The following is a 23,396-nucleotide window of genomic DNA, read 5'->3' as shown; positions in this document are numbered from 1 at the left end:
GTCCCTGTGGCTGTCCTGAAACCTGACGCCCAAAAGAGTGAGACCACTGTGCCACCCTTCCCCACTGCAGATAAAGCGTCCTGTGTCTTCAGCTCACCAGAGTATTGGAAAGGTTTCCTGATCCTCTGTTACTTTCTGATTAAAAGTCATAATCTCTCCCCCTCTAAGTTGCAACACATTTCCTTTTGACAAAACCGTATCCAGGCTAAGCAGAAATCCATTCAGATCTCACAGTGAGAAGCCAGGGTGTAATGATATGAAACAACTTTGGAAAACTCTATCCCTTGCTATTAACTGAAACAAAAGGCTGTAACAGTGTGCAAAATTCTCATGGGATAACACAAGAGTGACACTTCCTATGCCTGGCAGGAATCCCCCCATCATCTCCCCTTTCTACTGTAGTAAGTCTCAGGTATGTATTTTAAGCTCTCATGGCTTGAGACATGGTGGTTGTTGTTATTATTCCAAGCTCACAGTTGCTTAGGACTGGAGTTGAAGTCTGAAAAACAGAGGCAGCTCTGTTTCCTTGGAAGTTTGTCAGCCTTGATTCAGCCAGATCAGATAGGGAACTCCTCTTCTGGAGGAAAGAGTCAAATTTAACAGCCTCACTGCAGGTAAGTGTTCTGCTCTGGTGCAGATGACCAGGATAAACCAAAAGGTAACTTCAATACAACACAAAAGTAAAAATTAGAAGAATAAAAGGAGCCCTGTAAACAGCGTGGAGTTCACGAACACAAGGGGACTGCTCACTCAGACCTGTCTCCAGGTTGTAGCAACTCCATCTTTTGAAGAGTTGAGGAGAACAAGGATCACAGCTTGCCAGTCAGTGAGCATGGCAGGACAGATACAAAACACAGCAAATTTCTGAATTGGCTATAGCAGAGCAACCTGATGAGGAAATAACTTGTTGCTGCTGACATTTTCACAAGGCACTTCATATTTAGGTTATCAACAAGGATTAGCAGAGAATGGCAAGGATGGAACATGCTGAAACCTATTCTCTCTTCATTTTATAGACAAATCTTCCCCACTGCCTCCATCATACCCACATGACTGACAGTGATTCAGTAGTGGGTTTGGAAGTTTACACAGGAAACATTCCCCTGACCCCAAAAGTCCACATTTTCCCAGTGAAACATGAGGGTGTCTAGTTCCTACTGTTTCTTCATTGCAAATTCACTATCAACTTGAAAAATTCTTGAAGCAAGCAGAGAACTAACAGCATGCAGTACTTGAAAATAGAGTGGATTTTAGTATTCCATATTCACATGTTGATGGTGAAAACCCACAATAGCAGGGGGAGCGTATTTTCCAGGCTGCTTTAACCAGCATCCCATGAAGAGGCGGGGATGCAGGGGAGAGAAGGGTGATGAAATGCTACAGAGAACTTTTTCATCCCAGAAATCTGAGTGTTTCCTTACAAAACAGTGTGAGGCAACCCAAAGTAAGAGCAAAAGCAAAATTATTTTTTAAATACAAATGTCAACAAAATAAGTTAAAATCCATCACTACGTAGACTCCAGGCTTCAGTACTGCAGGAGGTTGCTTCCCAAGCTCTCAGAGCTGGCATACCTATGTCCTTGTTAGCGGGTTAGCAGCAGCACCAGCTCACAATGAACAGTATGAGGAAACATATCAAAAGGTATAGCCAACGTGGGGGTAAATGGGTCTCCTAACAGTTTCTTCCCTGGGTCAGGTGGGCAGCACAACCTGTGAAAAGCAAAGAGAGCATCCTTTAGACCAGTAGCAGAAAATGTGTATCATGTGGGAGAGACCGTGTGTACAGTAGCACAGAGAATGTACTACGGAGGCATCATGTGTTTGGCTAACATCACTCTGAGTCTTCAGCTGACACAGGCTGAGGTGTGGAACCATCAATACTGAACCCCAAACCAGCCCTGAAAACCTCATGGACAAGCTGAAGAGTCAGTGGCAGGTTTAAAGCTCCCTTTCTCACAAGCCATCCCAGCTGATAGACAATACCCTTAGGAAATAATCCTCAGTTTTGCACCACCTTCATTGGTTACCTGCAGACAGATTTATCACCTACAAATAGGCCTGCTCTGGATAAAGACTTGGCTATATGATTAACACTAAGCAGGTGCAAGAGACTGATCTGAAATCAGACTCCACTGTCCATTGTCTCAAAGACTGGTCTGAGAAGCTAAGATGGAAATCCACCTATCTTTTGTCTCAGAGATGGGTGGGAGGAGTTGAGATAAGACTCCAATATCCACTGCCTGTGAGAAGGGTGTGAGGAGCTGAACTGGGACTCCACCATCCATTGCCTGAGGGATGAGTAGGAAAGAGCTCTTTCAGTAGGAAGGACTCTTCAGTCCATTACCTCTAGGACTGGTGTGAGGAATTGCTACCCATTATCCCAAGAATTGCTGCAGGCACCTGTGTGTGTGCAGTTGAAGAGCTGGCTGCAAGACCAGGGAAACTAGTCCACCAGGAACTAGCAATAGGTGACATGAAGAGCAGGGGTACTCCCCCCGCTCATTATAAAAGGGGAAGGAGGTAATCACCAAGGGATACATCTCCGGGGAGCCATTGCCATGAGGATGACTCCAGAAGGACACCTCCGTGAGGACACTCTCCACCGATGACTACTACAGACCCTGAGGGACACCCTCCATGAGACATCGCCATGAGGGCAACTCCACAAAACACACTCCATGGGTACCTTCAAGGGGATGACTCCAGAAGGACACCTCCAGGAGGACACCCACCTCTGATGGACTCTTGGGGGACACTTTGCTCCCATTCCAACTACAAACCCTGAAGAACTCCCATCACCATCAGTGACGATGACAATGGATCCCCAGTGGTGACTATTGCTCGCTCTCACTCTCTGCACCCTGAATCCTTGCTTCATTTTCTAACTTTTTTCCAATCTCTCCTATCACTATCTCCTTTATTACAATCATTTCCCTTTTTTATAAAAACTGTCTTTTTGTAATTTTTAATGATGAGGGTACTTGACCTCATTTGCATCTTAATTTCACTCTTGGGATCATGAACTGAAACAGGGTCCGGCACTGGGGTTTTCTCCAGTGGGACCCTGACAGCAGGTGACTAAATCCCCTTGGCTGTACTTCATTAGCCTGGGGCCAACCCCCCTGCAGTGAACCCAGTGGACTCTGTATCCCACACACAGATGGGCTATTTTGTTAGGGAAGGATGCACAATGCCGTTATAGCACATGTGCTCTTCCACACTGATGTAGTAAAGTATCCTGCTGGAACACAAACCCCAAAGAATACCCACTACCTTAAACCAGGAAGTATAGCTTACAGGTAAACCCAGAGTAACACATAAACCACTTCTGACCATGCACTGACCAGTCCTGGGCCACACCTGCAGAACTCACCCAGTGCAATTCAGTTGCAACAAAAACCTTCCTAAGCCGAGGTCAGATATTTATGTCCTTGTCTGACATAACCAGGTCTGTCCCTGTCACTAAGTCAGTGGAAGAAAAGAAGAGAGGAGAGTGCTCACTCAGTAAAGTTCCTCATGGCTTCACCCTCTGGCTTGCAGGAGATGTAAAGCAGCCTTCTGATGGACTTGCAGTTTCGGATGGCTCGCACAACCCTGTAATCTGGGAAAACAGATACCGTGCTTCACAGTCACCCTCCACCACCATGAGCTCTCCAGAAGGAATGATTGCACAGGAACCATCACACAACTGCACATCACACACACTTGTGAGACTGCATCAGGACCAGCCTGGGACTTCCTAGTACACACCGAAGCAAATCCAGCAGAGACAACTAAAACGGTTAGAGGGCTGGGGCACAGGATGCACAAGGAGTGTGTAAGGGCTGGGGTTATTCAGCCTGGGAAAGAGAAGGTGAGCAGGGTTCCATTTGCTATCTTCAGTGGCTTCATGGGGGATTACAGAAAAGACAGAGCTAGAATCTTCTCAGAGGGGCGTGAGAAGAGGGTGAGAGGCAACAGATGCACTGCAGCAAGGGGAAATGTAGGGAGTATTAGGGAAAAAAAAGAAATCAGGAGATATTATCCACCCTTGGACACATTCAAACCTCAGCTGTGCTTCATAGCCCTGTGCAACCATATACAACTCTGAAATTGGCCTTGCTGTAGTTGGGGGATTGCACACAGGCCTTCAGAGGCTCCTTCTCTCCTAAATGATTCTGAGAAGCCATGAAAGATGGGGAAAATATTAGAGCTGTCTGCTTTAAAGAGAACGCATGACAAAGGCACTGGAAACAGCAGACCATGGGATTTTAGCTGCTGTTAGCACCAAGGTAAGAAACTAGAGACTAAAGAGGGGTTTTGGAGCCAGTGTAAGAGGTCTCATGGAGCTTGTTCAAAATTCCCTGCTTTCAAGGTGAAAATAAATAGCATATTCTCTTACGGAGCCCAGCCCGGGATGGGTTCACCACAGCAACAACGGGTCGGGCTTCCTCCCACGATGACAGGAGCTGTGGTAATACGGCCTCTGCCTTTCCACTGTGAAACTCACAGTTTGAAATTCCTGTGAAGCAGAAAGCAACCGCACGAACTGAGCAGAGCCAGTCTCACCAGACATCAGGTGTAACACAAAGTACCACCTTTTGCTGCGTGGAGGTGACTTGTCAGCATCCCTCTGCTCAGTTCTGCTTCCAGTTTTTCAGCAGTTAGCTCGAAACTCTCTGCCATGGCAAGTTTGAACTCACCATTGAATGCTGCATTCCACCTGGCATCCTCTATTGCCTTCTCCACCATCTCAATGCCAATAATCTTGGACACTTGGCGAGCCAGAGAGAGACCTATTGCACCTAGAAACAAGGGACACAAAAATACTCTGTATATCCATGCTGAAGAAAGAAGCCTTTAGATACTGGAGATCATTTCTGGCACGCAAAGCACCAGCCCTGGGGGCCAGGCTCACACAGCCACTGCTCACCCGTTCCACAGCAGATGTCCAGGAGGATGGTGTCCCCACCAACCTGACCCAGCTCCCCAACTGCCTGGTACAGAGCTTCTGCTCCAGCCGTGTTTACTTGGAAGAAGGCATCCGGAGAGATGCGAAACTTGAGGCCAAGCACTTCTTCAAAGATGTGTGGTTCTCCGTGAAGGAGCTGGAAGGGGGCCTGCTCGTGGGAGCAGCGTGTCATGGTGCTAGCAGAGCACACAAGAACCAGCTGTTAGAAGGCAGCAGAGAAGCAGTTCATTCCCGTTCCCAGGGTGCTCATGTGCAGGGGAGGATGGTTCTCCCTGCACCAACTTTTATTTCAGGTGAACCTTTCAAGAGGATCAAAGAATTCTGATTTTTTGGTAAGGGATCTGTAATTTGCACTGCCTGTAATTCATCAAAAGAATCAAAATGGGTTTGCAGAAGACAGCAGACCAAGGGTCTATTCCCCAGTTTTGCCACTAATGTGATTCACTGTCTTGGGAGTAAACTCAAGGCTCATAACTCCCATGAGGTAGGGCCACAGAGTGTATTCAAATATTTCAGGTCTGTGAAAACAAAACATGTGGCTATCTTAAAACCACATCTACAAAAGGCAGCCAAACATCTGTCATTGTCTTCAAGCAGTCCCTGGACTGGTAGAATTTGAATTTAATTAGAGATGGAGGAGAAAAAGGAGGTGGTTTTCTTTCCACTTCTTCCCCATGTCAGGACATATACCTCTCTTGGAAATAAAGTGAAGTCAAGGCACAGATTGCTCCAGGTCCACACGTGAAGAATTCCTTAAGCAATGATTTCTGAGTAGCCAGCTCCTCCTGTCAGGAGCCAGAAAGGACAAGCTCTTTGGGTAATCCAATTAGACACCTCTCCCCAGTGATACACTCAGCAAGCTCAGGTCAGCCAGGAGCCGTCACCTGGCTCATGTGCCTCTTGCCATGGCTCTGTCCTCCATGTACTCACTTGGCCCAGGTCCTGCGGGTGGAAGGTGATGATAGCCATGGTGTGACCATAGCTGCTGGTGCGCACCACGAGCTCCCGCCAGTGGCCACCTTTGTGGAAGAGGAGGCAGGAGTCCAGGGGGGAGCTGCGGATGAAGTCCTCATAGCACTGAGCAGAGGGGAAATGGCACTTGTAATAGAGTGAAGACAAATGCCCTGGTCTTAGCATAACTCTGTGCACCCCAAACGTGTGGCCGTTCCACCAGTATCATCTGACTTGTACTGTTTGATTTCAACGCACTCAGTGAAAGCTCTTTCCAAGTTCTTGGAACTTGATTTCAATTTGTGGTTCTTACGTACTTTAATAGATTGACACAAATTAATTGTCACTTGATTAACTTCAGTCTTTGGGATAGTTTAGAAGCTGCAACATTAACATGCAGGCTTTTTTATCCATTAATCACAGTCAGGCCTGAAACTCCCCAAAACATGAAACTGGACTTGAAAACACAGGGTAACTAAAATGACAATGTTCTCCCATATAAAAGTTATAGCAGTCCTTCTATTTCACAGTCCAGGAACAGACATGACTCATTTATTTACCTGGGCTACTTGCTTGTGTTTTAGGGGTATGTTCTCCATGTGGTTGCCTTTCACACAGACAATATTTCTTGCTGGAGAGAGACAGAGAGATATTTAGTTGTTTTGTTTCAGGGCACATAAAGCACTGCCTCAGACATCCCAAATGCTCCAACGTTGCTCTGCTGCCTAGGGACACACACACATCCCCCCATGCTCTCCCTGCTCAGCACAGGCTCCTGGAACACGGCAAAAACATGGGAACAGCATAACTGAGAATAACAACCCTAAATCCTGGAGGGGCTGCTACCACAGCTGTCATCCTTACTGCTCTATTTAGCACATTAAAAGCTGGTGCTTCTTAAGAAGCTAATGAACTGAGGTTTTCCTTTGTTTCCTTGGACTTGGTGGTGTTTCTGTTGGCATTGCCAGGACTCAGGCTTCTAACTCAGATGGGGGCTGTCACAGCAAAGCCTTGCCTTAACCCACACCAGCAGTTTTCTACCCAGCTCCTTGTCCTGCACTGACCTTTGCCAGTTCCCACATAGAGCCCCACGGTTTTGGGGTTCCCATCTGGTCCTCGGTTCACAGAGAAAGTAGATTTGTTTCGGTAGCCATTAATGACAGGCTGGGAGAGGAAAGAAGGAACAGTAAAGCGTTGGATTAAAAGAAAAAGTAATGGAGGAAAGGCAAACCCCAGCCTGGGTGTTCTGTTGGCGACACGGGAAGATCCACATGAATGTGCAAAATGCAGAAACTGAGTTTGTGCACGAGACCCCCAGTACTTCCCCTTGGGAAGGAGGAATTGCTCTATGGGACAGAATGGTAACAGCTTTATCAGGGAAGGCTTGGGCACAAAAAAGAGTTCAAAATCACCAGGCTTGTTCACCCTCCAGCAGTCACAGGCTGCAAAGCAGAAGCTAGCAGGACTGCCACAGACACATTACCTGCAATCAAGTAATCCCCACCATGAGACACTCTGGGATCTGAGCGAGAGACTGTTAGTGGGTCAGAGGGAACAGCATTCCCTTGGGACACTCACCGACGGGACTATAGGCTGGAGAGGACAGCAGAGTCCACCAGGTTGCCGTGTGTCTGTGCCCAGCTTCTCAAGACAAGATGCCAGCATCTGCAAAATCTTCCTCTGGCTTTCATACTTCACCTGCAGAGGAGTCCTAAGCCAGAAACACTCTCACAGGACCACACAGCAGTGGGCAGCCCATCACCCACCTCTGGGAAGGCCAACAGGAGGGAACACTGCAAGTAGGACACAGCCCCAGAGGAGCTCTGCCTTTCCTATCACTGCAGCTGCTTGGAGTAACAGAGAGAGAGAAATCCTGTGTCTGTGGTCCCAAACCACTGGGACCACAGACACTGGAGCGCTTGGTCCAGCCTGAAGCCCCAGTGAACCAGCTGGGCAGGATCACTGTGTGAGTGCCCATCTTCTGTGCTGTTGGTGACCACATACACCCCCCCACAGGGGACCTCACAGTTCTAGCCTTGAACATATTTGATTCATTTAATTTAATTCATTCCAATTAAAAAAAATTAGAATTCATTGTAATTTAATTAAAAAATATAATTTTAATTTCATTTTATTCATTCCACATTTAATTAATGAAGAACTAAAGCACCAGTAAACGGGGTCTGAAGAGTTTACATCCATTACGCAGTAAGATGCTCCATGCTGTTGCTCAGGAGGGATAATAGGGACAGCTGGGGCAACACAACGGAGAAAAGTCCACATACATCTTACCTGCAGCTGCTCATGATAGGGAAGTCTCCACAGTGGAGTCACTGCATTTGCTAACCTGGAAAGCACAACATCACAGTAGTGGTCAGAGCTACTCACTTCCTGATCCTTAGGGCATAACATCCTCACCAACTGCTTCATGCGCAGGACCCTTCTGGTACAGGCTCTGTACCAAAGCTGGCTGTGAACAATGAAACTCCCTTTTCATGGCACCTTCCCAGTGCAGAACACTTGTGGCTGGAAGGGTGACCCAGGAACAATGACCAGCTCTCCAGAGGACAGGTTGAGCCTTTGGCAGATTGACCAGTGATGCTCGGGTAACCCAGGTATCTTGCTGATCCCCCTTTAGAGGACAGGGCCAGGAACAGTGTTTCCCCTGCCCAGGGACCCAGAGAGACCCTGCCAAGCCGTGGGTGAGATCTGATTCCAGGATGGTAAAGCCATGAGAATGATTATTCAAATGGGGAAAAAAATCAAACCAAAGTGCAGGCAGAAAAGAGGAAAATGAAGAGATACATAGATAGATAGATAGATAGATAGATAATATATTGTAGCTTCAGATGGGGTCTGTTGCTTTCTCCCACTGAATCACAGGCTTTGCAAATCCGTTGCTGCTCTGAGGACAGCCCAAGTCCCATCTCCCTGGAGTTTTCTTCTAAAGGAGCAAGATGCTTCTTTCATCACTCGATACATCCATCCTGCAACATGGACCTGCTCACACTTCCAGCCACTACTGCTCTTTTCTAGTTGCTAATGCTTTACCAGATTAATTCCACCAGAGCAAAATGCACAGTTTGTGTGTGACAGGCAGTGAATTACAGGCTGCCCACTCTCACTGACCTGGCCACTCATACCCTGACAGTTCAGAGATAAACCTCAGAACCTGGAGCTGCTTGTACCTGAGGCAGGGCGAGCATGAGCAAAACACAGAAAACCTAATCTAAAAATAAACCAAAACCAAGCCCCAGCAGCGGAAGGGGTGAGGTGGATATGCTCCAAGCTGTAACTATCATCAGCTGCGGACACACGATGCCCATGGACAGCCTCACACCACAGCTGGATAAGATGCTGTTGTTGCTTACTGGGATGTTTGGAGCTGCTTCCGAAGCACCCAACTACTTTCAGGCACAGAACCGCAAATCAAATAGACTATTACTTTTTGCTTGCCAGTGTGACAACCGCTCTGCTCCTGACCCTTTCCTCTTGTGTTTTCTGTTGTTTCCATCCCCAGGCCAAGCTCCAGGGGAGCCAGCTGAGCCCTGGCTCTTCCATTCCTCCTGGAGAGCGCTGGCTATAGGTGAAACCCCCAACCCACTGCTCGAACCGCTTCAGGTGCTTTGGAAGCAAGCGTTTTGGTAAAGCCCTACCTCTCCTCCCAGGAGGGGCTGCGGCCCTCACCGCCCTTTCCCTTCTCCTTCCGCTGTGCTGCTGCCTTCTGTGCCGGCAAGCTGCGGTCCCAGCCAGGCAGGCTGCTCAGGAGAGCGCTCCAAAGGGGCCGGTGCCGTAGCCTCAGCGCACAGGACAGAGCCATGGCGGGGCGGAGAGCGGCTGCACCGCTGCCAGCAGCGCAGCGAGGCCACCGCCAGCCCGTCGGGCACATCGGCTTCACCCCTGGAGACGGGTGGAGGAAAGCACCGTGCGCCGCTCCGGGAAGTGAAACCACTCGGTTTAGAGGCACCCGCGGCCCGTCGGTGCTTGCACTTCACCCACTGCAGCCGGACGGTGCCTGCAGCGGGAGACGAGAGCGCTGCCTCCTCCCCCGGCCGCGATTACCGCCGGCGGCACCACCGGGCTACCGTGCCCCCTCAGACCGGGGCGGCACGGGCGGGGCCTGCCATATAGACTCGCCCCGAGTGGGCGGGGCGTCCTTGAGACTTGTCCAATAGCCACCCCTCTTCCCTGCCCCGCCGTCCGCGTGACCCTCGGAGCCGGCGCTGATTGGCCGGCGGCTACGCGAAGCGGAGTGAAGCGGCGAGCGTTCCGGGTGCGTCAGTTCCGGCTGGCGCGCGATGCTGTCGGTTGCAGGCAGCTCCGGTCCCGGCGGGGCGGGCGGCTCCGGGCCGGGCCTGGGCAGCGACGGCGATTTCCTGTCGCGATACCGGCTGGTGTCGGCCAAGCTGCGGCGGCGCTTCCTGCGCAAGCCGAACGTGGCGGAGGCGGCCGAGCAGTTCGCGGCGCTGGCGAGGGAACTGCGCGCCCAGGAGAGCCTGCCCTACGCGGCCTGGTGCCAGCTGGCCGTTGCGCGGTGCGCGCAGAGCCTGTTCCACGGCCCCGCCGAGGCGGCCGCCCTGGCCGAGGCCGCACGGCTCTTTCTGCGGCAGGAGCGCGACCTGCGGCAGCGCCTGGGGCTGCGCGGCGGCTTCGGCGAGCATGTCGCGGCGGCGCAGAGCTGCGGCGCGTTCGCCGCCCGCCTGCACTTGGAGCGGGGACAGCCGGCGCTGGCGGCCGGGCTGTGCCTGGAGCTGGCCGCGGCGCTGCGCGACACGGGACGGCCCGCGAGCGCCGCCGCCCCTCTGCAGCGGGCAGCCGACCTGCTGGCGGTGGCGCGGCTGCCTTTGGAGGCTCTGCGGTGCTTGGCCGACCGCGCCTCCTGCCTGCTGCTGGGTCGCGACTACGCCGGTGCGCTGGCGGCGCTGACTCGGGCGCAGGCGCTGGCAGCGGCCGGGCTGGGTGGTGGTGTCGGCGGCGGGGGAGCCCCCGGTGGTGCCTTCATGGACGTGCTGGCGCGTTGCGAGGTGTCGCGGGTGCTGCTGTTGCTGCTGCTGCAGCCGCCGCCCGCCAAGCTGCTGCCCGAGCACGCCCGGACGCTGGAGCAGTACTGCTGGGAGGCTCCCGAGAGCGGTGCGGGGCCCGGGACTGGTGGCGGCGCCGGGGCGGGCGGAGGGCTGCCGCCTGCAGCGAGCTACTTACCGTCCGAGCTCTTCCTGCTGCTGCAGTCGGCCGTGCTGGCGTGCCAGGAGAAGGACGCAGAGGCGCTGAAGGCCCTGCAGGCCGAGCTGTGGCCGCTGCTTAGCGCGGAGCAGAACCACCTCCTCCACCTGGTGTTGCAGGAGATGCTGAGCCCTGCCGGACAGGGGCTCTGAGCACCACCGTGGGCATGGATGGGCCTTTTGCAGAGCCACAGGGTCGGGCTTGGACTTACCTTTGAAGCCACAGTCTGTGTCAGTTTATCCTCTATTTTGTTATTTATTTTTAATACGAATTCTATAACAGAAACAAGTAATAATCGATGAGCAAATGTGTTCATCTTATGTTGTGTCATAGTAAACCACTCATTGTGCATACTGAAAATTGTCATGCTTTGAAAAAGTGTAATGCTAAAGCAGAACGGCAGAAACAGGCTGTTTCTTAAAGAACCGGCTGCAATTTGCACACAGGAAAACTTGCCAGGGCAGTATCACCTGGGGTAAGGGTGCTGGAGGGCTTGCACATCTGGAAATTGGAAGTTGCTGAAGTTGCTTTGAGAAAGGGCAGCACATAAAACTGTTTTTTGTTTCCCCCTGAAGATGAAATAGTGCAGCCAAAGAGAGCATTTAGCTCTCATGGTGGAGAAAAGGAGTTGGTCACTGACCTGCAAGCAGCTGCCTGAGGGCAGGTGCCTGTCGCAGTCTAGCTGCATCTTATATAGAACAGATGGGTTGGTTTCTGCACCATCTTGTACTCTCCCTCTGTATTACCTATTGAATCCCATTGCGACTGGCTCTGATGTCCCCACTGCTTCTGTTGAGCTTTACTCCTTGGTTTCTAATGTTATCCCTAATCCTCTTGCAGTGCAGCCAGTGGAGGGGGTGTCTGTGAAATATTCTTCCCCCATCTCCAGTGTTACAGCCTTCACATCTGGAACACTAAGGGGTTGGTTATGTGAGGAAATCAAATGACTAGGTAAAGAGAAGTCATGGATCAATGTGCATCACTGATAGATCACTAACATTTCTTCTGGCTATAATCCATCCTGGGCAGATGTTAACCTGTTACTGAGTAGTTCTATCATAAGAAAAAGATCATTTAAAAGAATGTGAAGTTAACCCTGGAGTCAGGAGGAGATTGGGCTGCCTGGCCTCGAGTAGATACTATTTGGGACTGTAACAGGTGCTCAGTCTGGGGTTAGAAATCTGTTGTGACTAGAGCTTGCAAGGAGATAAGAGTAAACTGAAGCAGGATTATGAGGGGGCTTTGGAGAACGGTGGGGATCCACTGGTCCAACGGCTTCAACCAGCACGAGCAGGAAGGCAAGTACACGGTATCCAGTCTGGAAACTCAGTAGGGATCCAAGTCCGCTCTCCCCAAAGCTGGACCCCACCCGGGAGGGTCCATCCGCTGTGTTAACGCCTCACTTCGCTGTAAAGCTTCAGGCGGGACAACAGGGCTCACCGCTCCCTTAAACGACTGCTGCCTGCGGAGCTCCGGAGCCCATCGCCGCTTCCCGATGGGACGGGACGGGACGGGACATCCGGTTCCCCCGGCCGCCGGTAGGTCGAGGCCTGGGCGCGCTCAGGGCTAGGCGGGACCGGCCGCGCGCGGGGCTTGTCGGGAAGGGGCGGCCTCCGCGGTCCCTGCGCGGCGGCGGCACCACGCGGTGCGGCCATGGCGGACGGGAACGGTGCGTGGCGGCGGGCCCGGCCCGGGGTGGGGGGGGGTCGGGGCTATGGGAGCGCTCCGGGGCCCCCTCCGGTGCCGGCGGGGATGCTCACCGTGTCGCTCCCACAGGTTCCAGCGTGACGAAGCGGCGGAAGAAGGAGAAGCGGGCGCTTGCCGATGAGGATGTAGCGGTGAGTGCGGGGCCGCCGGCTTAGAGGGGAGAAGGGAGAGAAGGTGACGGGGGGTTCCGCAGCTCGATCCGTGGGGCCTAAGGGCAGGGCCTGGGGGTCAGCCGTGCCTCACAGCGTGCCCGAGCTGGAGCATGGCCGGGGCCACGTGGAGGCAGCAATGGGAGCGCGGGCCTCCGCGGTTCCCCCTCTGACCTCGGTACCTTCATCCCCATCAGGACATCCAGCACACGGAGGAGTTCTTCATCAAGCCCGAGTCCCGCGTCGCCCAGCTGGACACGTCTCAGTGGCCCTTGCTGCTGAAGGTAGGGCTGGTCGTAGACAACCTCGTGGCCCTGGTCCTGCTGCATCTTTTGTCCTCTCAGTGCAGGCCCTGGAGAGGCACAGCTCCTTCTCTGTGCAACCCTACGGCTAGGGAACAGCTCTCTGTATGCAGAAATCGTGTTACAACGTTTGTCTTGCAGCATCATTTCCATGTCTGCTTTATAAGTTTTCCATCTCTCCTGTAAAGACCCAACCAGATTTCTTCTATTTATTTTGGTTGCCTGTGAGCTGTGTGTACTTATGAATTGCTTGTGCTGAGTTTCTGGGGCACACTGGATTTTTGCTCCATTGTAAAGGTTGGTATTCTGCTGCTTTCCCATAACTTTCAGTACAGGACTTATGTTTCTTTCTCTTCCCATAAAGTGTGGTTTCATTGTTGGGTCGTTTTCATTTTGGAAGAGCCTCTTACACTCAAATGTACAAATCAGACATTGTGTAACTGGGGAGATGTACTGGGGCAAAGCAACCCTGAAACTTAAGGTGAGCTCACAAACATTTGTAACTTTTGCTTTGATTTTTGTAGAACTTTGACAAGCTAAATGTGATGACAGCACACTACACACCTCTTTCTTTTGGTGCTAATCCCCTGAAGAGAGAGATTTCTGACTATGTGAGGTGAGTGCAGTAAAGGCTGGAGTGATTTATTTCTCTTTTGCAGTTAATATCTCCAACATATTTTCTGTTCTGGATCCTCCTTGTACCTTTCTGCTCACCTCAGTGCCTTGCTACTAACCACTAAGTGTCTAAATAGGAGCTGCTGATCACTTCTGATAATGCTTGCTTTGTTCTGGGGTTGTGGCTGGTCTGTGGATGCACGTTTAAACACTTGAGTTCTCTGGGGTCTTATGGCCTGCTAGGCTTTGAGACTGCTTGGAGTTTGTTTCTAATATTTGCCTTGGCTTAAGTGCAGAGTAGTGATGAGAAGTTTGGGGAAAAGAGAGTTCTTTGACCATGAAATATTCTCACTGCTGCATGCAGAGCAGCTCAACATGTGCTCACTGAGAGCAGTGTTGTGAGGCTCACAGTTCACTTGGCTGCAGAGAAATACATTTCTTTGCAGCCATAACAAATATCGTCAGCATTTTTATGCTCTTGATGTATTTGCCTCAGTGCTTAGTTCCTGTTCTCTGTCATCTTGCACTGTAGGTCTGGGTTTATTAACCTCGACAAACCTTCCAATCCATCTTCCCACGAGGTGGTTGCATGGATCCGACGCATCCTTCGAGTAGAGAAGACAGGACACAGTGGCACTCTGGATCCTAAGGTGACTGGGTGCCTCATTGTGTGCATTGAGAGGGCGACACGACTGGTCAAATCTCAGCAGAGTGCAGGTATGTTTATTGCCTGGGATCATTCAGTATAAATGGAGAGGTGTGGGGTTCTTTTGAAGACAAAATGGAGATTTCCAGTCTTTGAAAGGACAAGGACTATCCTTGGTCTTCAGTGCTTTGAGCCTAGGGTTTGCTTGTCCTTCATACTCCAAGCTAGGGAAGGTGCATCCATGCTGAATCAGGTTCTTTTCCTTGATTGCTTCTTTGAGGCTTGTGCAGTTTGAAGTCACTGAAAACATTTCTGGCAGACTGCTTTTGTGTGCTAACAGAACTTATGGCCTCTATGAGTCCAGTGAAATAAAATCAGTGAAGAATAAATGTAGCTCAGATTTATTTCATTGGAAGAATAGCCAGCTCCATACCAAACTGTGCAGACTTTGTAGGAGAGGTGGTTGTGAACCCTTCAGGGCTCTGGCTGTGAAGCAGGGAGGACCTTGAGGTCAACATTAAATGCAAGTGGCCACTCCTGACTGCTCTTGTCGTTTTTTCAGGCAAAGAGTATGTGGGAATTGTTCGGCTGCACAATGCAATTGAGAGTGAGGCTCAGCTTGCCAGGGTAAGTCTCAGCATGCTCTCAGCCATGCTGGCACTGCACGTGCAAAGTGTACAGATGAGAGGGTAGGAGCAGAGCTCAGGTGTGCTCTGTGTGTGAGGTGATGATGAAGTTTATCCATTCTCTGAGTGCAGTGGTGCTGCCCTCCTGCAGCACCCCGATTCCTGTTCTAGGGTCTGGGTGCTGTGCAGCCTCCAGAGACCCTCTGGTCTGCCAGTGTCCTACTGGGGGCTGTTGTGGTGTGTGGCTGGCTGCCTGCAGGAGTGAAGTGGTGCCGGCATGGTTGGAGCCCCTCTTTGGGGGGGGCTCTGTCCTCACTGAGATGAAGGATGATGTCTGATCACATACTGCCACCTGATGAAAAAGCCCAGCTGTGCTCACTGGGGTCGCATTTTGACCACATCTGTGGTTCACATTGGCTTTATTAAATACGACATCACCAAATTATGGTGAACCTTCTTGCTCATGGAAGTGGTCATAGTTGCTGGAGACCTCAAGGTGTTGGGGTACAGGTGTCAACGGTTACTTCTGCTTCTATCCTTAGGCAATAGAAACTTTGACAGGCGCGCTGTTTCAGCGACCACCCCTCATTGCTGCTGTCAAGCGACAACTGAGAGTCAGAACCATCTATGAGAGCAAGCTGGTGGAGTATGATCCTGAGAGAAGATTAGGTAAAACAGGGCTTTCCTGCCTTCTTCCTATTAAACTGATGGCTGATAAAATTTCCTGTGAAATGGGCTGCTTCCTATTGTTGGCAAATGTCTTAAGACCTAAATCCTCACCACCATCAAGCAGTAACTGCATCATGCATTACTTGGATGTGCTGAGAAGCAAATCCTCTGTGTTTCTTACTGCTGCATCCTTCATTGAAGAGCCAAATGATGTCAATTTAGATGGCATTAGCACTCAGTGCAAAGATGACCTTCATCTATCACCCCAGGCTGATGGCTTTGTGAAGGATTCAGTGTACAGCTTCTCTTGGAGTTTCTAGATGTGGTTCATTTCTGGATACGTCTTTAAATACTCTCTTGTCCTGCCCTCTGTTTCAGGTATCTTCTGGGTGAGCTGTGAAGCAGGCACATACATCCGAACACTCTGTGTTCACCTTGGATTGCTGCTTGGAGTAGGGGGCCAGATGCAGGAGCTCCGCAGAGTGCGCTCGGGCATCCTGGGAGAGAAGGTAGAGTGGTACCACTAACTATAACCAACCAGCTTGAACCTGTCAGAATTGTATGAGTTCCTTGGAACTGCATTAGTTTTACAGAGTTAGGAGAAGGTACTGGTGCATGGCAGCATGGGAGAGTATAGTGAATAGCCCTGAAAACATGGGAGCTCTTGCCATAGATGGTCTGGAACCAAAGTGTTGAGTTCAGTTCAGGGTGGTGTCCCTGTTCTGGTAATTAAGCTTTGGGACAGTGAATGACTGGGAAGTGTACGATGGTGACTGAAAGTGTGTTTCATGCCACCTGTGTTTCTCAGCCTACAAACTGTGCATGTGCCACGAGTTCAGGTGAATGGGCTGTCTGCTTTGCAATCTGTGACCGCTTGGTGTCAGGGCATAATGCAGGGAATGTGCTTCATCAGACTGAGCCTGGGAGGTGCAGGCTTGTGAACACAGTATGGTGCTTTTAGTCTGGTCATAGCTGGATCCTGCTGCCAGTCCAGACTCCAGGACTGATTTCTTGCAAAACACATGCATCAGTGGAAGTGCTTCCCCACCTATCTGTGCTCTTACTGCAGCTGTAATCCCTGCAGTCATTTCTGAATTCCAGGGATTGGGTGTGTACAGCTGCTTCAAGAATTGATTCCATGTCACAGGTTGCAGAGCTGGTTAATTTAGACTTCTTTGCCTAGAAGTCCCAGATAGTTGTTTAAATTTGGTCATATTTCAGTTTCATGTGGACACACCTGATGCATTAGATCCAAGTGCTCTCTGAGATTAGGAAGGTTGAAGTCTGTGGTAGCACAAATCAGGCTGACCTCAAGTTGTTGATGGAACGTGTTCTTGCCTCTTTTAGCTTGCTTTTTTGATGCTTCTGAATTGGATATGTTTTTCACTCCTTTTGTTGCACTTCAGCTGTTTGTGTGTGTTTCAAGTTAATGGCTGGAAGAGAGTTTAGAAAGGTTGTGTCTTCATCTTCATAGGACAACATGGTGACCATGCATGATGTACTGGATGCACAGTGGCAGTATGACAACAACAAGGATGACAGCTACCTGCGAAGAGTTATCCTGCCACTGGAGAAACTGCTGACTTCACACAAGCGGCTGGTCATGAAAGACAGTGCGGTGAGCTCCTAGCGCAGTGCCAGCTGAGAGCCAGAGATTGCAGTGTCCTCCTCACTTGTACAGCTGATATAATACATGGAGGATCAGGGCCCACATGGTGTCCTGTTCTGTCCGGATGGTGAGCTGTGTAGGACCTAGTATGGGCCACTGCCAGATGAGCAGTAAGATGCAAGAGGCAAGAATCGAGTGGCAGAGAAGCTGCTCTCCTCACTTCAGGAGGATGCTGATGGTTGTAAGAGATCTGCCTCACATGTTTGCTGTGATAGGTGCTTTGCTTTGCTTAGTTCTTTTAGAAAGTTCTGAAGTTTTATATAATGGACAAGAAGAAATGTTATTGCTGGGACTGTAACAGCAATGGGAAGCTAGAATATTAGAGGCACTTCTTACCTTGTTTTTATTCTCATATTGACTTATAAGCCTTCCTGTTTCCTTTGTTTTCAGGTTAATGCCATTTGCTATGGAGCCAAGATTATGCTGCCTGGTGTCCTCAGGTATGAAGATGGAATTGAGCTTAATCAAGAGATTGTTGTCATCACCACAAAAGGAGAAGCTATCTGCCTAGGTAGGAAACTCCTGTTCTTCTTGTGCCCAGCTAGCTGCAGAAATAACAATCTGTGTTCCAGTGAATGCACAGCAAATAGGTCCCCATCTATCTGTAGATGGTTTAGATAGTGCTTCCTAATGGGAGCTGTGGGTTAGTGTGGCCCAAGGCAGCTGATGTCGGGCAGGATGTGAAACAGTGGCTGTGTCAGTCCTTGGCAAGGTGTGAACCGTTCCTCAGCCTGGTTTCAGGTGTGGATGCTCAGGTGTGCTCTGTGTGTGAGATGATGACAAAGTTTATCCATTCTCTGAGTGCAGTGGTGCTGCCCTCCTGCAGCACCCCGATTCCTGTTCTAGGGTCTGGGTGCTGTGCAGCCTCCAGAGACCCTCTGGTCTGCCAGTGTCCTACTGGGGGCTGTTGTGGTGTGTGGCTGGCTGCCTGCAGGAGTGAAGTGGTGCTGGCACGGTTGGAGCCCCTCTTTGGGGGGGGCTCTGTCCTCACTGAGATGAAGGATGATGTCTGATCACATACTGCTACCTGCACATCATGCTTCCTGAGCAAATCAGTGTAAAAGGACTTGAGCAACTCCCAGCTTCTGTGAAATGATTCTGGGAGTGCTTTGTTCTAACCAGGGTCTTCAGAGAAGCTGTATAGGTGCCAGGGACTGACAGACTGTACAGATGATCTGTCATGGTGTGCAGTGCTGCATGGTCTCATGCTCTGGCCAGAGCCGTGGGACTGATGGGCCTTGGAGGGGTAAACAGGCAAGCTGTTCCATCCTGCTGTTTGTGCTGCCTGCACTCTGGTCATCTTGGGGACCTGGTGATGAAAACATTTATTGGTAGGATTAGTCTCCTATGTTTGGCTCCACAAGGTTTTGTGAGCTGATAAAGGAGCATCACTGCTCCTTTCTGTATTGGTATGGTTCCTTGAGCTGCCTGGAAGTGCTCCAGGAGCTGCTTACAGAGCTCTTCCCATCCAGTGGTGGTGTTGGTGCTGCTCTGTGAAGTGGTCTTGCTGTGTTTGCCGATCCAGAACCAGTCTTTCTGTGTAAGATAGAGGCTTATGGTGTGGTTAATCCATCACTGATGGACTTGCTGCCTTTGAGAAGAGCAGGTCTCTGAAGATTTAGTTCAGAACCTACCTTCAGTGAGGTTTTGGGGTGAAATGGCACTAGTGGGAGATGTTGCTCCTCTTTGTGCTGACAGAAGAACAGGCTGAACGCAGCAGGTTCCTGCATTGCTGTCACAGTTGTGCTTTTAAGAGTTAATGAACTCTCTGCCTGCTTTTGCAGCCATTGCCTTGATGACCACAGCAGTGATTTCTACCTGTGACCATGGTGTTGTGGCAAAGATCAAGAGAGTGATCATGGAGAGAGATACGTACCCCCGCAAATGGGGTCTCGGTCCCAAGGTGAGTGCTGTGGGGGCATGGTCAATTCCAGGATGTGGGACCTCACAACTCTCAGGCAGAGATGTGCTGTCCTGGAGCCACAGTGGTGATGATTCCCAGTGCTGGGGCTGTGCCAGCCCAGTGCCAGTGGGAGTGAGGCTTTCCCTCCCCATGGATCCTGGGCAGCTCTGCTTGAGGCCCAGCTGGGGCTGCTGCTCAGGCACGAGCTCCTCAGGTCTGTACAGCACCAGCCCTCCTCTGGTAAAGAGCCAAATGATGTGAAATGGATGGCATTAGAGCTCTGTGCAAAGATGACCTTCATCTATCACCCCATACTGATGGCTCTGGAGAGGCTCACAGCGAATGTGAGGTGATGGAGGCCCGTGCAAGTACCTTGGAGTCTTTAGCTGTGCCCTGCATTTGCAGCTGGAGTGGTTCAGCTGAAATGTATCAGGTCACTAAGGTGGTGAAACCAATCCATGATTGAAGGTCCACATAGAATATTCTATGATTCTGTGTGCAGAGTCATCTTACACTGCTGCCATTACTTCCCCCACAAATTAGCCTTTATTCAGTGGTGAATATGCGTTCCTATAGGCTGCTGTGCAGGGGATGTTTATAAGGTCCTTAGAGAAGTGTTAAGTAAGTAATGCTGTAGTTGTTGGTTTGTTCCTGGAGTACCTCCTCTTAGATCGAGTGGATGAAGCTCTGGGGATGATTTCTTCTTCCTGGAGCTGCAGTCTGACTTGTTGCGTGTTACTCTCAGGCCAGTCAAAAGAAGATGATGATCCAGAAGGGTCTGCTGGACAAGCACGGAAAGCCCAATGAGAGCACACCGGATTCCTGGAAGAAGGAGTATGTGGATTACAGGTGGGTACAGCTCCTGCATGATGGGGCAGAAGGGAGCCCCGTGCAGTGAGGGCTGGGCTGCTGCCATTTGTGCTCCAAGCATATTGGCACAAAGCTGGTGGCTCTCTGGACCTATAGGGTATGGTGGCATTTCTTGGCTGGAGCATGCTGCTGGTGGGCAGTGGTGGAGAGAAAGGCCCTGAGCAGACAGTTATCCCTTTCTAGCCTGTGCTTGTGGTTTTAGAGGGAGTCAGTCTGCTAAATTAAATGGGGGAAGCCTTGCTGTTGCCCTGCCTTGTCTGACCCTGGTGCAGGCTGCAGGTCTTCCCCACACCAGCTTCCCCACCCAGCACCCAGTGTGGGTTACAGAGGCCTTGAGACAGGATGGGGCTCTGTGCTTGTACAGAGCAGTGTGAGTCAGTTCCTCACTGTCCTGCTCAGTGTGGGGATCTTCTCTTTCAGGGATACTTCCAGGAAAGAGGCACCTGCTGTTTCAGAGCCGGAGAGGGCTCCAAAAGTGAGTATCTTTACAGCTCTCTGGCTGTGAGGTGGTTTGGGCCCTGATGAAGGGTGGATCCGCACCTATTTCTTCAAGGCAACTGGTATCAGGTGCTGGATTGAGTGCTGCTTTGGCTGGTTGTTTTACAGGGGAAGGTGTTTCACATTCTGGGAGCCTAGTGCCCAGATGTGTATTGTGGTTGCATGGCCCATGAGCTAGCTGTTTAGGGCCTCATCTCTGGGATGTTGTCCTTTGGTTGTGAGCCCTGTAGCTCACAGTATGAGAACGAGGAGCTCTGATTTGTGGTGTACAAGCTGCAGCATCCAAAAGAATCCACTGCGTGGAGCCACAGGGGAGATCTGTTGTGCCAGAAAACCTTTCTGGAGGCTACAGCCAGCTGCAGAAATGTCCATGTAAGAGTTGTGCCTAAAGTGCCCCAAGTCAGGGCTTGTGCATGCACTTGGAAAGATGCAGCAGTTTCAAACTCTGCAGCATTTGGGGACAGGGTGCAGACGCAAGTCCTAGCCAGTGTATGCAGTAGGGGACTAAGGCAAGTCTGTACCTTCACCCTGCTGCTCAAAGCATTGTTAACTGTGTGGTTTGATTGAATCAGGTAAAATAGTTGCAATGGGCTTGCAAACAGGTCTTCCATGACGGGAGCAGCTTTGGGAGGTGGTGTGCCTGACAGCGTGTTTCTCTGACAGAGGAAGCGAGGGTCGGAGAGTGAAAGCGAGGAGACTGTGAGCCCGCCATCCCCTGCCAGCCCGCCACCAGAGGAGCTGAGCAAAAAGGAAAAGAAAAAGAAGAAGAAAGAGAAGAAAGCCAAAGAGGCAGCTGAGAGTGGAGGAGAGCAAATAGAAGTGGTACGTAGTGGGGTGCTCCCATGGTACAGTCCAAGCATGGGGAGGAGGTTGCTGTCTCTCCCTAATACCTGCAGGACAAATGCATCAGCATCCTGGTGTGCGTGTCCCCCAAGTGCCAGGCTCCCCACAGGTGGAGAAAGACTGAACTGGTTGAGGGTGGTGGGAGACTGGGCAGGTGAAGCTTTTGGGATCGGTCTGCGGTGAGGCAGGGATGGGGTGAACAGCTGACTCCTTCCTGATATCTCCAACCTCTTTGCAGACCAGTGAGACCAGCACCAAGAAGAAGAAGAAAAAGAAACAAAAGGAGGTAGAAGAGAGCTCGGAGTAAGCAACTGGATCTGTCCAAAGCAGGAAAACCTCCTCAGCAGGGAGGGAGGAGTCTGAGGCCTTGACAAAAAGAGGACTGGCTGCATGGCAGAGTGGCCAGCAAGTTCCAGGTTCCTTTTTGGTTGTGTACACGTGTGAGCGGGTGTGTTTGCCCAGGATATGCCCTGCTCGGGTACCTCTCCTCATCCTGTTTTAAGGGTTGTCAGAGGAGAGGGATGCCTCACTGCTCCTGCACTGGATTGCTCTCTAAAGCTGAGCACCATGATGCCAATAGAAGTGGTATCTTCAGGGAAGCTGTAGCTTCTGGCTCTTACTTGGTGTCTCTGATTTCATCTTGAGAGGGAGGAATAATGTTTCTCCCTCCTCTTGTCCTGCCTCTTTCTTCCTTTTCCTCCAAGGTTGGAGCTGTTACCTGACCGTCATAGAATGTTGGTGTCTGGAGGACTGGCTTTGTCATGGCCCATCTGAATGAACAACAGTCAAATCGGTTATTGGAAGGGCTCTTTGTTTTGACCTGGCCATATGCTTGTTTCAACCCTTGGCTAGATGAAATCAAATAGTCCACCCCGAGATTCCTCAGTGCTTTTTTAACTCTTTATCATAAAAGGATTAGAACATGGAATTCCTGCTTTTCGCTTCATAGTGCGGGAACCTGCGTGTTAGTTGTTGGTTGATCCCCAGACCCAGTGCCCCAGGGACCTTGTCAGTGTGTACCTCTGGCTGCAATTCGCTCTCCTCTACCCACATACTGGAATGGGACCATAACACTTTCAGTTGCCTTCCATGGATAGCCAATATGCTCTGGAAGGCTGGAAACTGGGATGCTGCTTGGGGGGCAGAAGTGAAGTAACCAGTATGCTGTGCTAAAAAGGGCTGTTGGGACTGGAGTCTTCATGAGGAAAAGCTTTGCCAGAGGCACGTCTTGCAAGGGGGCACGGGCTGTGGGCCTTGAGTGGTTTCTTGTCCTGATTCCATTGTCTGGGCTGGCTTGCTGGGGGTGGGAGGTCTCATTCCTCTCACAGGGGTAATGCTGAGCCAGATTTTAGCCCCTTTAATGGGATTCTTCCACATGGGAAGGATCCACTCTGCTTTGTTCTGAGCTTCATCCCTACAGAGATTCTGTAACGCTTGTCTTGGCCTCATGCATTGCTTTTCTGACTTTTCTCCCCTCCAGTGCTAGAGATACACGCAGGCAGTGGGGCCAGCAGCTGGTGGCTGCCCGAACCTGAGCAGAAAGAAAAAAAGTCCATTTTTATTTACTCTTTTTTACATAAAAATAAAAGCCCTATTTTTGAACAGGTGATTTCCTTCCTCATCTGCCTCCTGTAAGAGATCAGTGGTCTGTTCCTGGGGAGGGGAGGCAGCTTAATGCATGTGCATGCTGCAGCAGGGCAGGTAAACAGTTGCCCCTTCTGCCCAGCCTTTGTGCTGCTCTGCTGAAGAAGCTGCTGGTGCTGGGAAAGGGGTCATG

General features: G+C 50.7%; 3 protein-coding genes and 5 non-coding genes across 12 annotated transcripts; 7 read left to right on the top strand and 1 right to left on the bottom strand.

The window, feature by feature from the left end:
- Positions 1 to 1,448: 1,448 nt before the first annotated feature.
- TRMT2B (tRNA methyltransferase 2 homolog B) lies at positions 1,449 to 9,872 on the bottom strand. 4 transcript variants are annotated; one of them, XM_062640486.1, is made up of 12 exons: positions 9,559 to 9,872; positions 8,195 to 8,249; positions 7,481 to 7,600; positions 6,967 to 7,066; positions 6,463 to 6,533; positions 5,882 to 6,028; positions 5,642 to 5,736; positions 4,913 to 5,127; positions 4,683 to 4,784; positions 4,382 to 4,501; positions 3,502 to 3,601; positions 1,449 to 1,710 (listed from the first exon to the last, which is right to left on the bottom strand). In XM_062640486.1, exons 1-12 carry the CDS (start codon positions 9,789 to 9,791, stop codon positions 1,584 to 1,586), a joined length of 1,485 nt encoding a protein of 494 aa, XP_062496470.1. In that variant the 5' UTR covers positions 9,792 to 9,872; the 3' UTR covers positions 1,449 to 1,583. The 4 variants fall into 4 exon arrangements, with proteins under 4 accessions (XP_062496470.1, XP_062496472.1, XP_062496471.1 ...); XM_062640488.1 differs by having other exon boundaries at positions 7,481 to 7,613; positions 9,559 to 9,870; XM_062640487.1 differs by lacking the exon at positions 9,559 to 9,872 and having other exon boundaries at positions 7,481 to 7,613; positions 8,195 to 8,299.
- A 288-nt stretch (positions 9,873 to 10,160) lies between these two features.
- Positions 10,161 to 11,473, top strand: F8A1 (coagulation factor VIII associated 1). The gene has a single exon (XM_062640430.1). The coding sequence runs from the start codon at positions 10,201 to 10,203 to the stop codon at positions 11,272 to 11,274; it is 1,074 nt and encodes a 357-aa protein (XP_062496414.1). The 5' UTR covers positions 10,161 to 10,200; the 3' UTR covers positions 11,275 to 11,473.
- A 646-nt stretch (positions 11,474 to 12,119) lies between these two features.
- On the top strand, positions 12,120 to 23,221 carry DKC1 (dyskerin pseudouridine synthase 1). Of its 2 annotated transcripts, none has more exons than XM_062640427.1 (15): positions 12,120 to 12,660; positions 12,899 to 12,960; positions 13,176 to 13,262; positions 13,805 to 13,896; positions 14,428 to 14,612; positions 15,104 to 15,168; positions 15,710 to 15,836; positions 16,215 to 16,345; positions 17,311 to 17,454; positions 17,896 to 18,016; positions 19,290 to 19,408; positions 20,154 to 20,257; positions 20,699 to 20,753; positions 21,440 to 21,598; positions 21,858 to 23,221. In XM_062640427.1, the coding sequence occupies exons 1-15, from the start codon at positions 12,618 to 12,620 to the stop codon at positions 21,924 to 21,926; spliced, it is 1,563 nt and encodes a 520-aa protein (XP_062496411.1). In that variant the 5' UTR covers positions 12,120 to 12,617; the 3' UTR covers positions 21,927 to 23,221. The 2 variants fall into 2 exon arrangements, with proteins under 2 accessions (XP_062496411.1, XP_062496412.1); XM_062640428.1 differs by lacking the exon at positions 12,120 to 12,660 and adding an exon at positions 12,671 to 12,791.
- On the top strand, positions 15,261 to 15,509 carry LOC134175077 (small nucleolar RNA SNORD17). Its single transcript, XR_009968889.1, has one exon. It is a non-coding gene; the product is annotated as a small nucleolar RNA SNORD17 (small nucleolar RNA).
- Positions 16,039 to 16,115, top strand: LOC134175073 (small nucleolar RNA SNORD83). The gene has a single exon (XR_009968886.1). It is a non-coding gene; the product is annotated as a small nucleolar RNA SNORD83 (small nucleolar RNA).
- Positions 16,519 to 16,653, top strand: LOC134175076 (small nucleolar RNA SNORA36 family). The gene has a single exon (XR_009968888.1). It is a non-coding gene; the product is annotated as a small nucleolar RNA SNORA36 family (small nucleolar RNA).
- Positions 18,274 to 18,522, top strand: LOC134175072 (small nucleolar RNA SNORD17). The gene has a single exon (XR_009968885.1). It is a non-coding gene; the product is annotated as a small nucleolar RNA SNORD17 (small nucleolar RNA).
- LOC134175075 (small nucleolar RNA SNORD83) lies at positions 19,656 to 19,731 on the top strand. The gene has a single exon (XR_009968887.1). It is a non-coding gene; the product is annotated as a small nucleolar RNA SNORD83 (small nucleolar RNA).
- Positions 23,222 to 23,396: the final 175 nt, after the last annotated feature.

Source organism: Pezoporus occidentalis, unplaced genomic scaffold, assembly GCF_034315485.1.
Source record: "Pezoporus occidentalis ecotype Australia unplaced genomic scaffold, CSIRO_AGI_Poc_V1 ctg65, whole genome shotgun sequence".
In the NCBI taxonomy this organism is placed as follows: domain Eukaryota; kingdom Metazoa; phylum Chordata; class Aves; order Psittaciformes; family Psittacidae; genus Pezoporus; species Pezoporus occidentalis.
Note: the sequence above shows the minus strand (reverse complement) of the source record. Positions and strands in the feature narration are given on the sequence as shown.

Coding starts and splice junctions, on each gene's coding strand:
- F8A1 (XM_062640430.1), top strand. CDS start 10,201: ATGCTGTCGGTTGCAGGCAGCTCCGGTCCCGGCGGGGCGGGCGGCTCC.
- TRMT2B (XM_062640486.1), bottom strand. CDS start 9,791: ATGTGCCCGACGGGCTGGCGGTGGCCTCGCTGCGCTGCTGGCAGCGGT. Junction 6,534..6,966: donor CTATGTGGGAACTGGCAAAG/GTCAGTGCAGGA, acceptor GTCTCTCTCCAG/CAAGAAATATTGTCTGTGTG. Junction 4,502..4,682: donor GTGGAATGCAGCATTCAATG/GTGAGTTCAAAC, acceptor TCTGCTTCACAG/GAATTTCAAACTGTGAGTTT.
- DKC1 (XM_062640427.1), top strand. CDS start 12,618: ATGGGACGGGACGGGACGGGACATCCGGTTCCCCCGGCCGCCG. Junction 14,613..15,103: donor CAAATCTCAGCAGAGTGCAG/GTATGTTTATTG, acceptor TCGTTTTTTCAG/GCAAAGAGTATGTGGGAATT. Junction 18,017..19,289: donor AGGAGAAGCTATCTGCCTAG/GTAGGAAACTCC, acceptor CTGCTTTTGCAG/CCATTGCCTTGATGACCACA.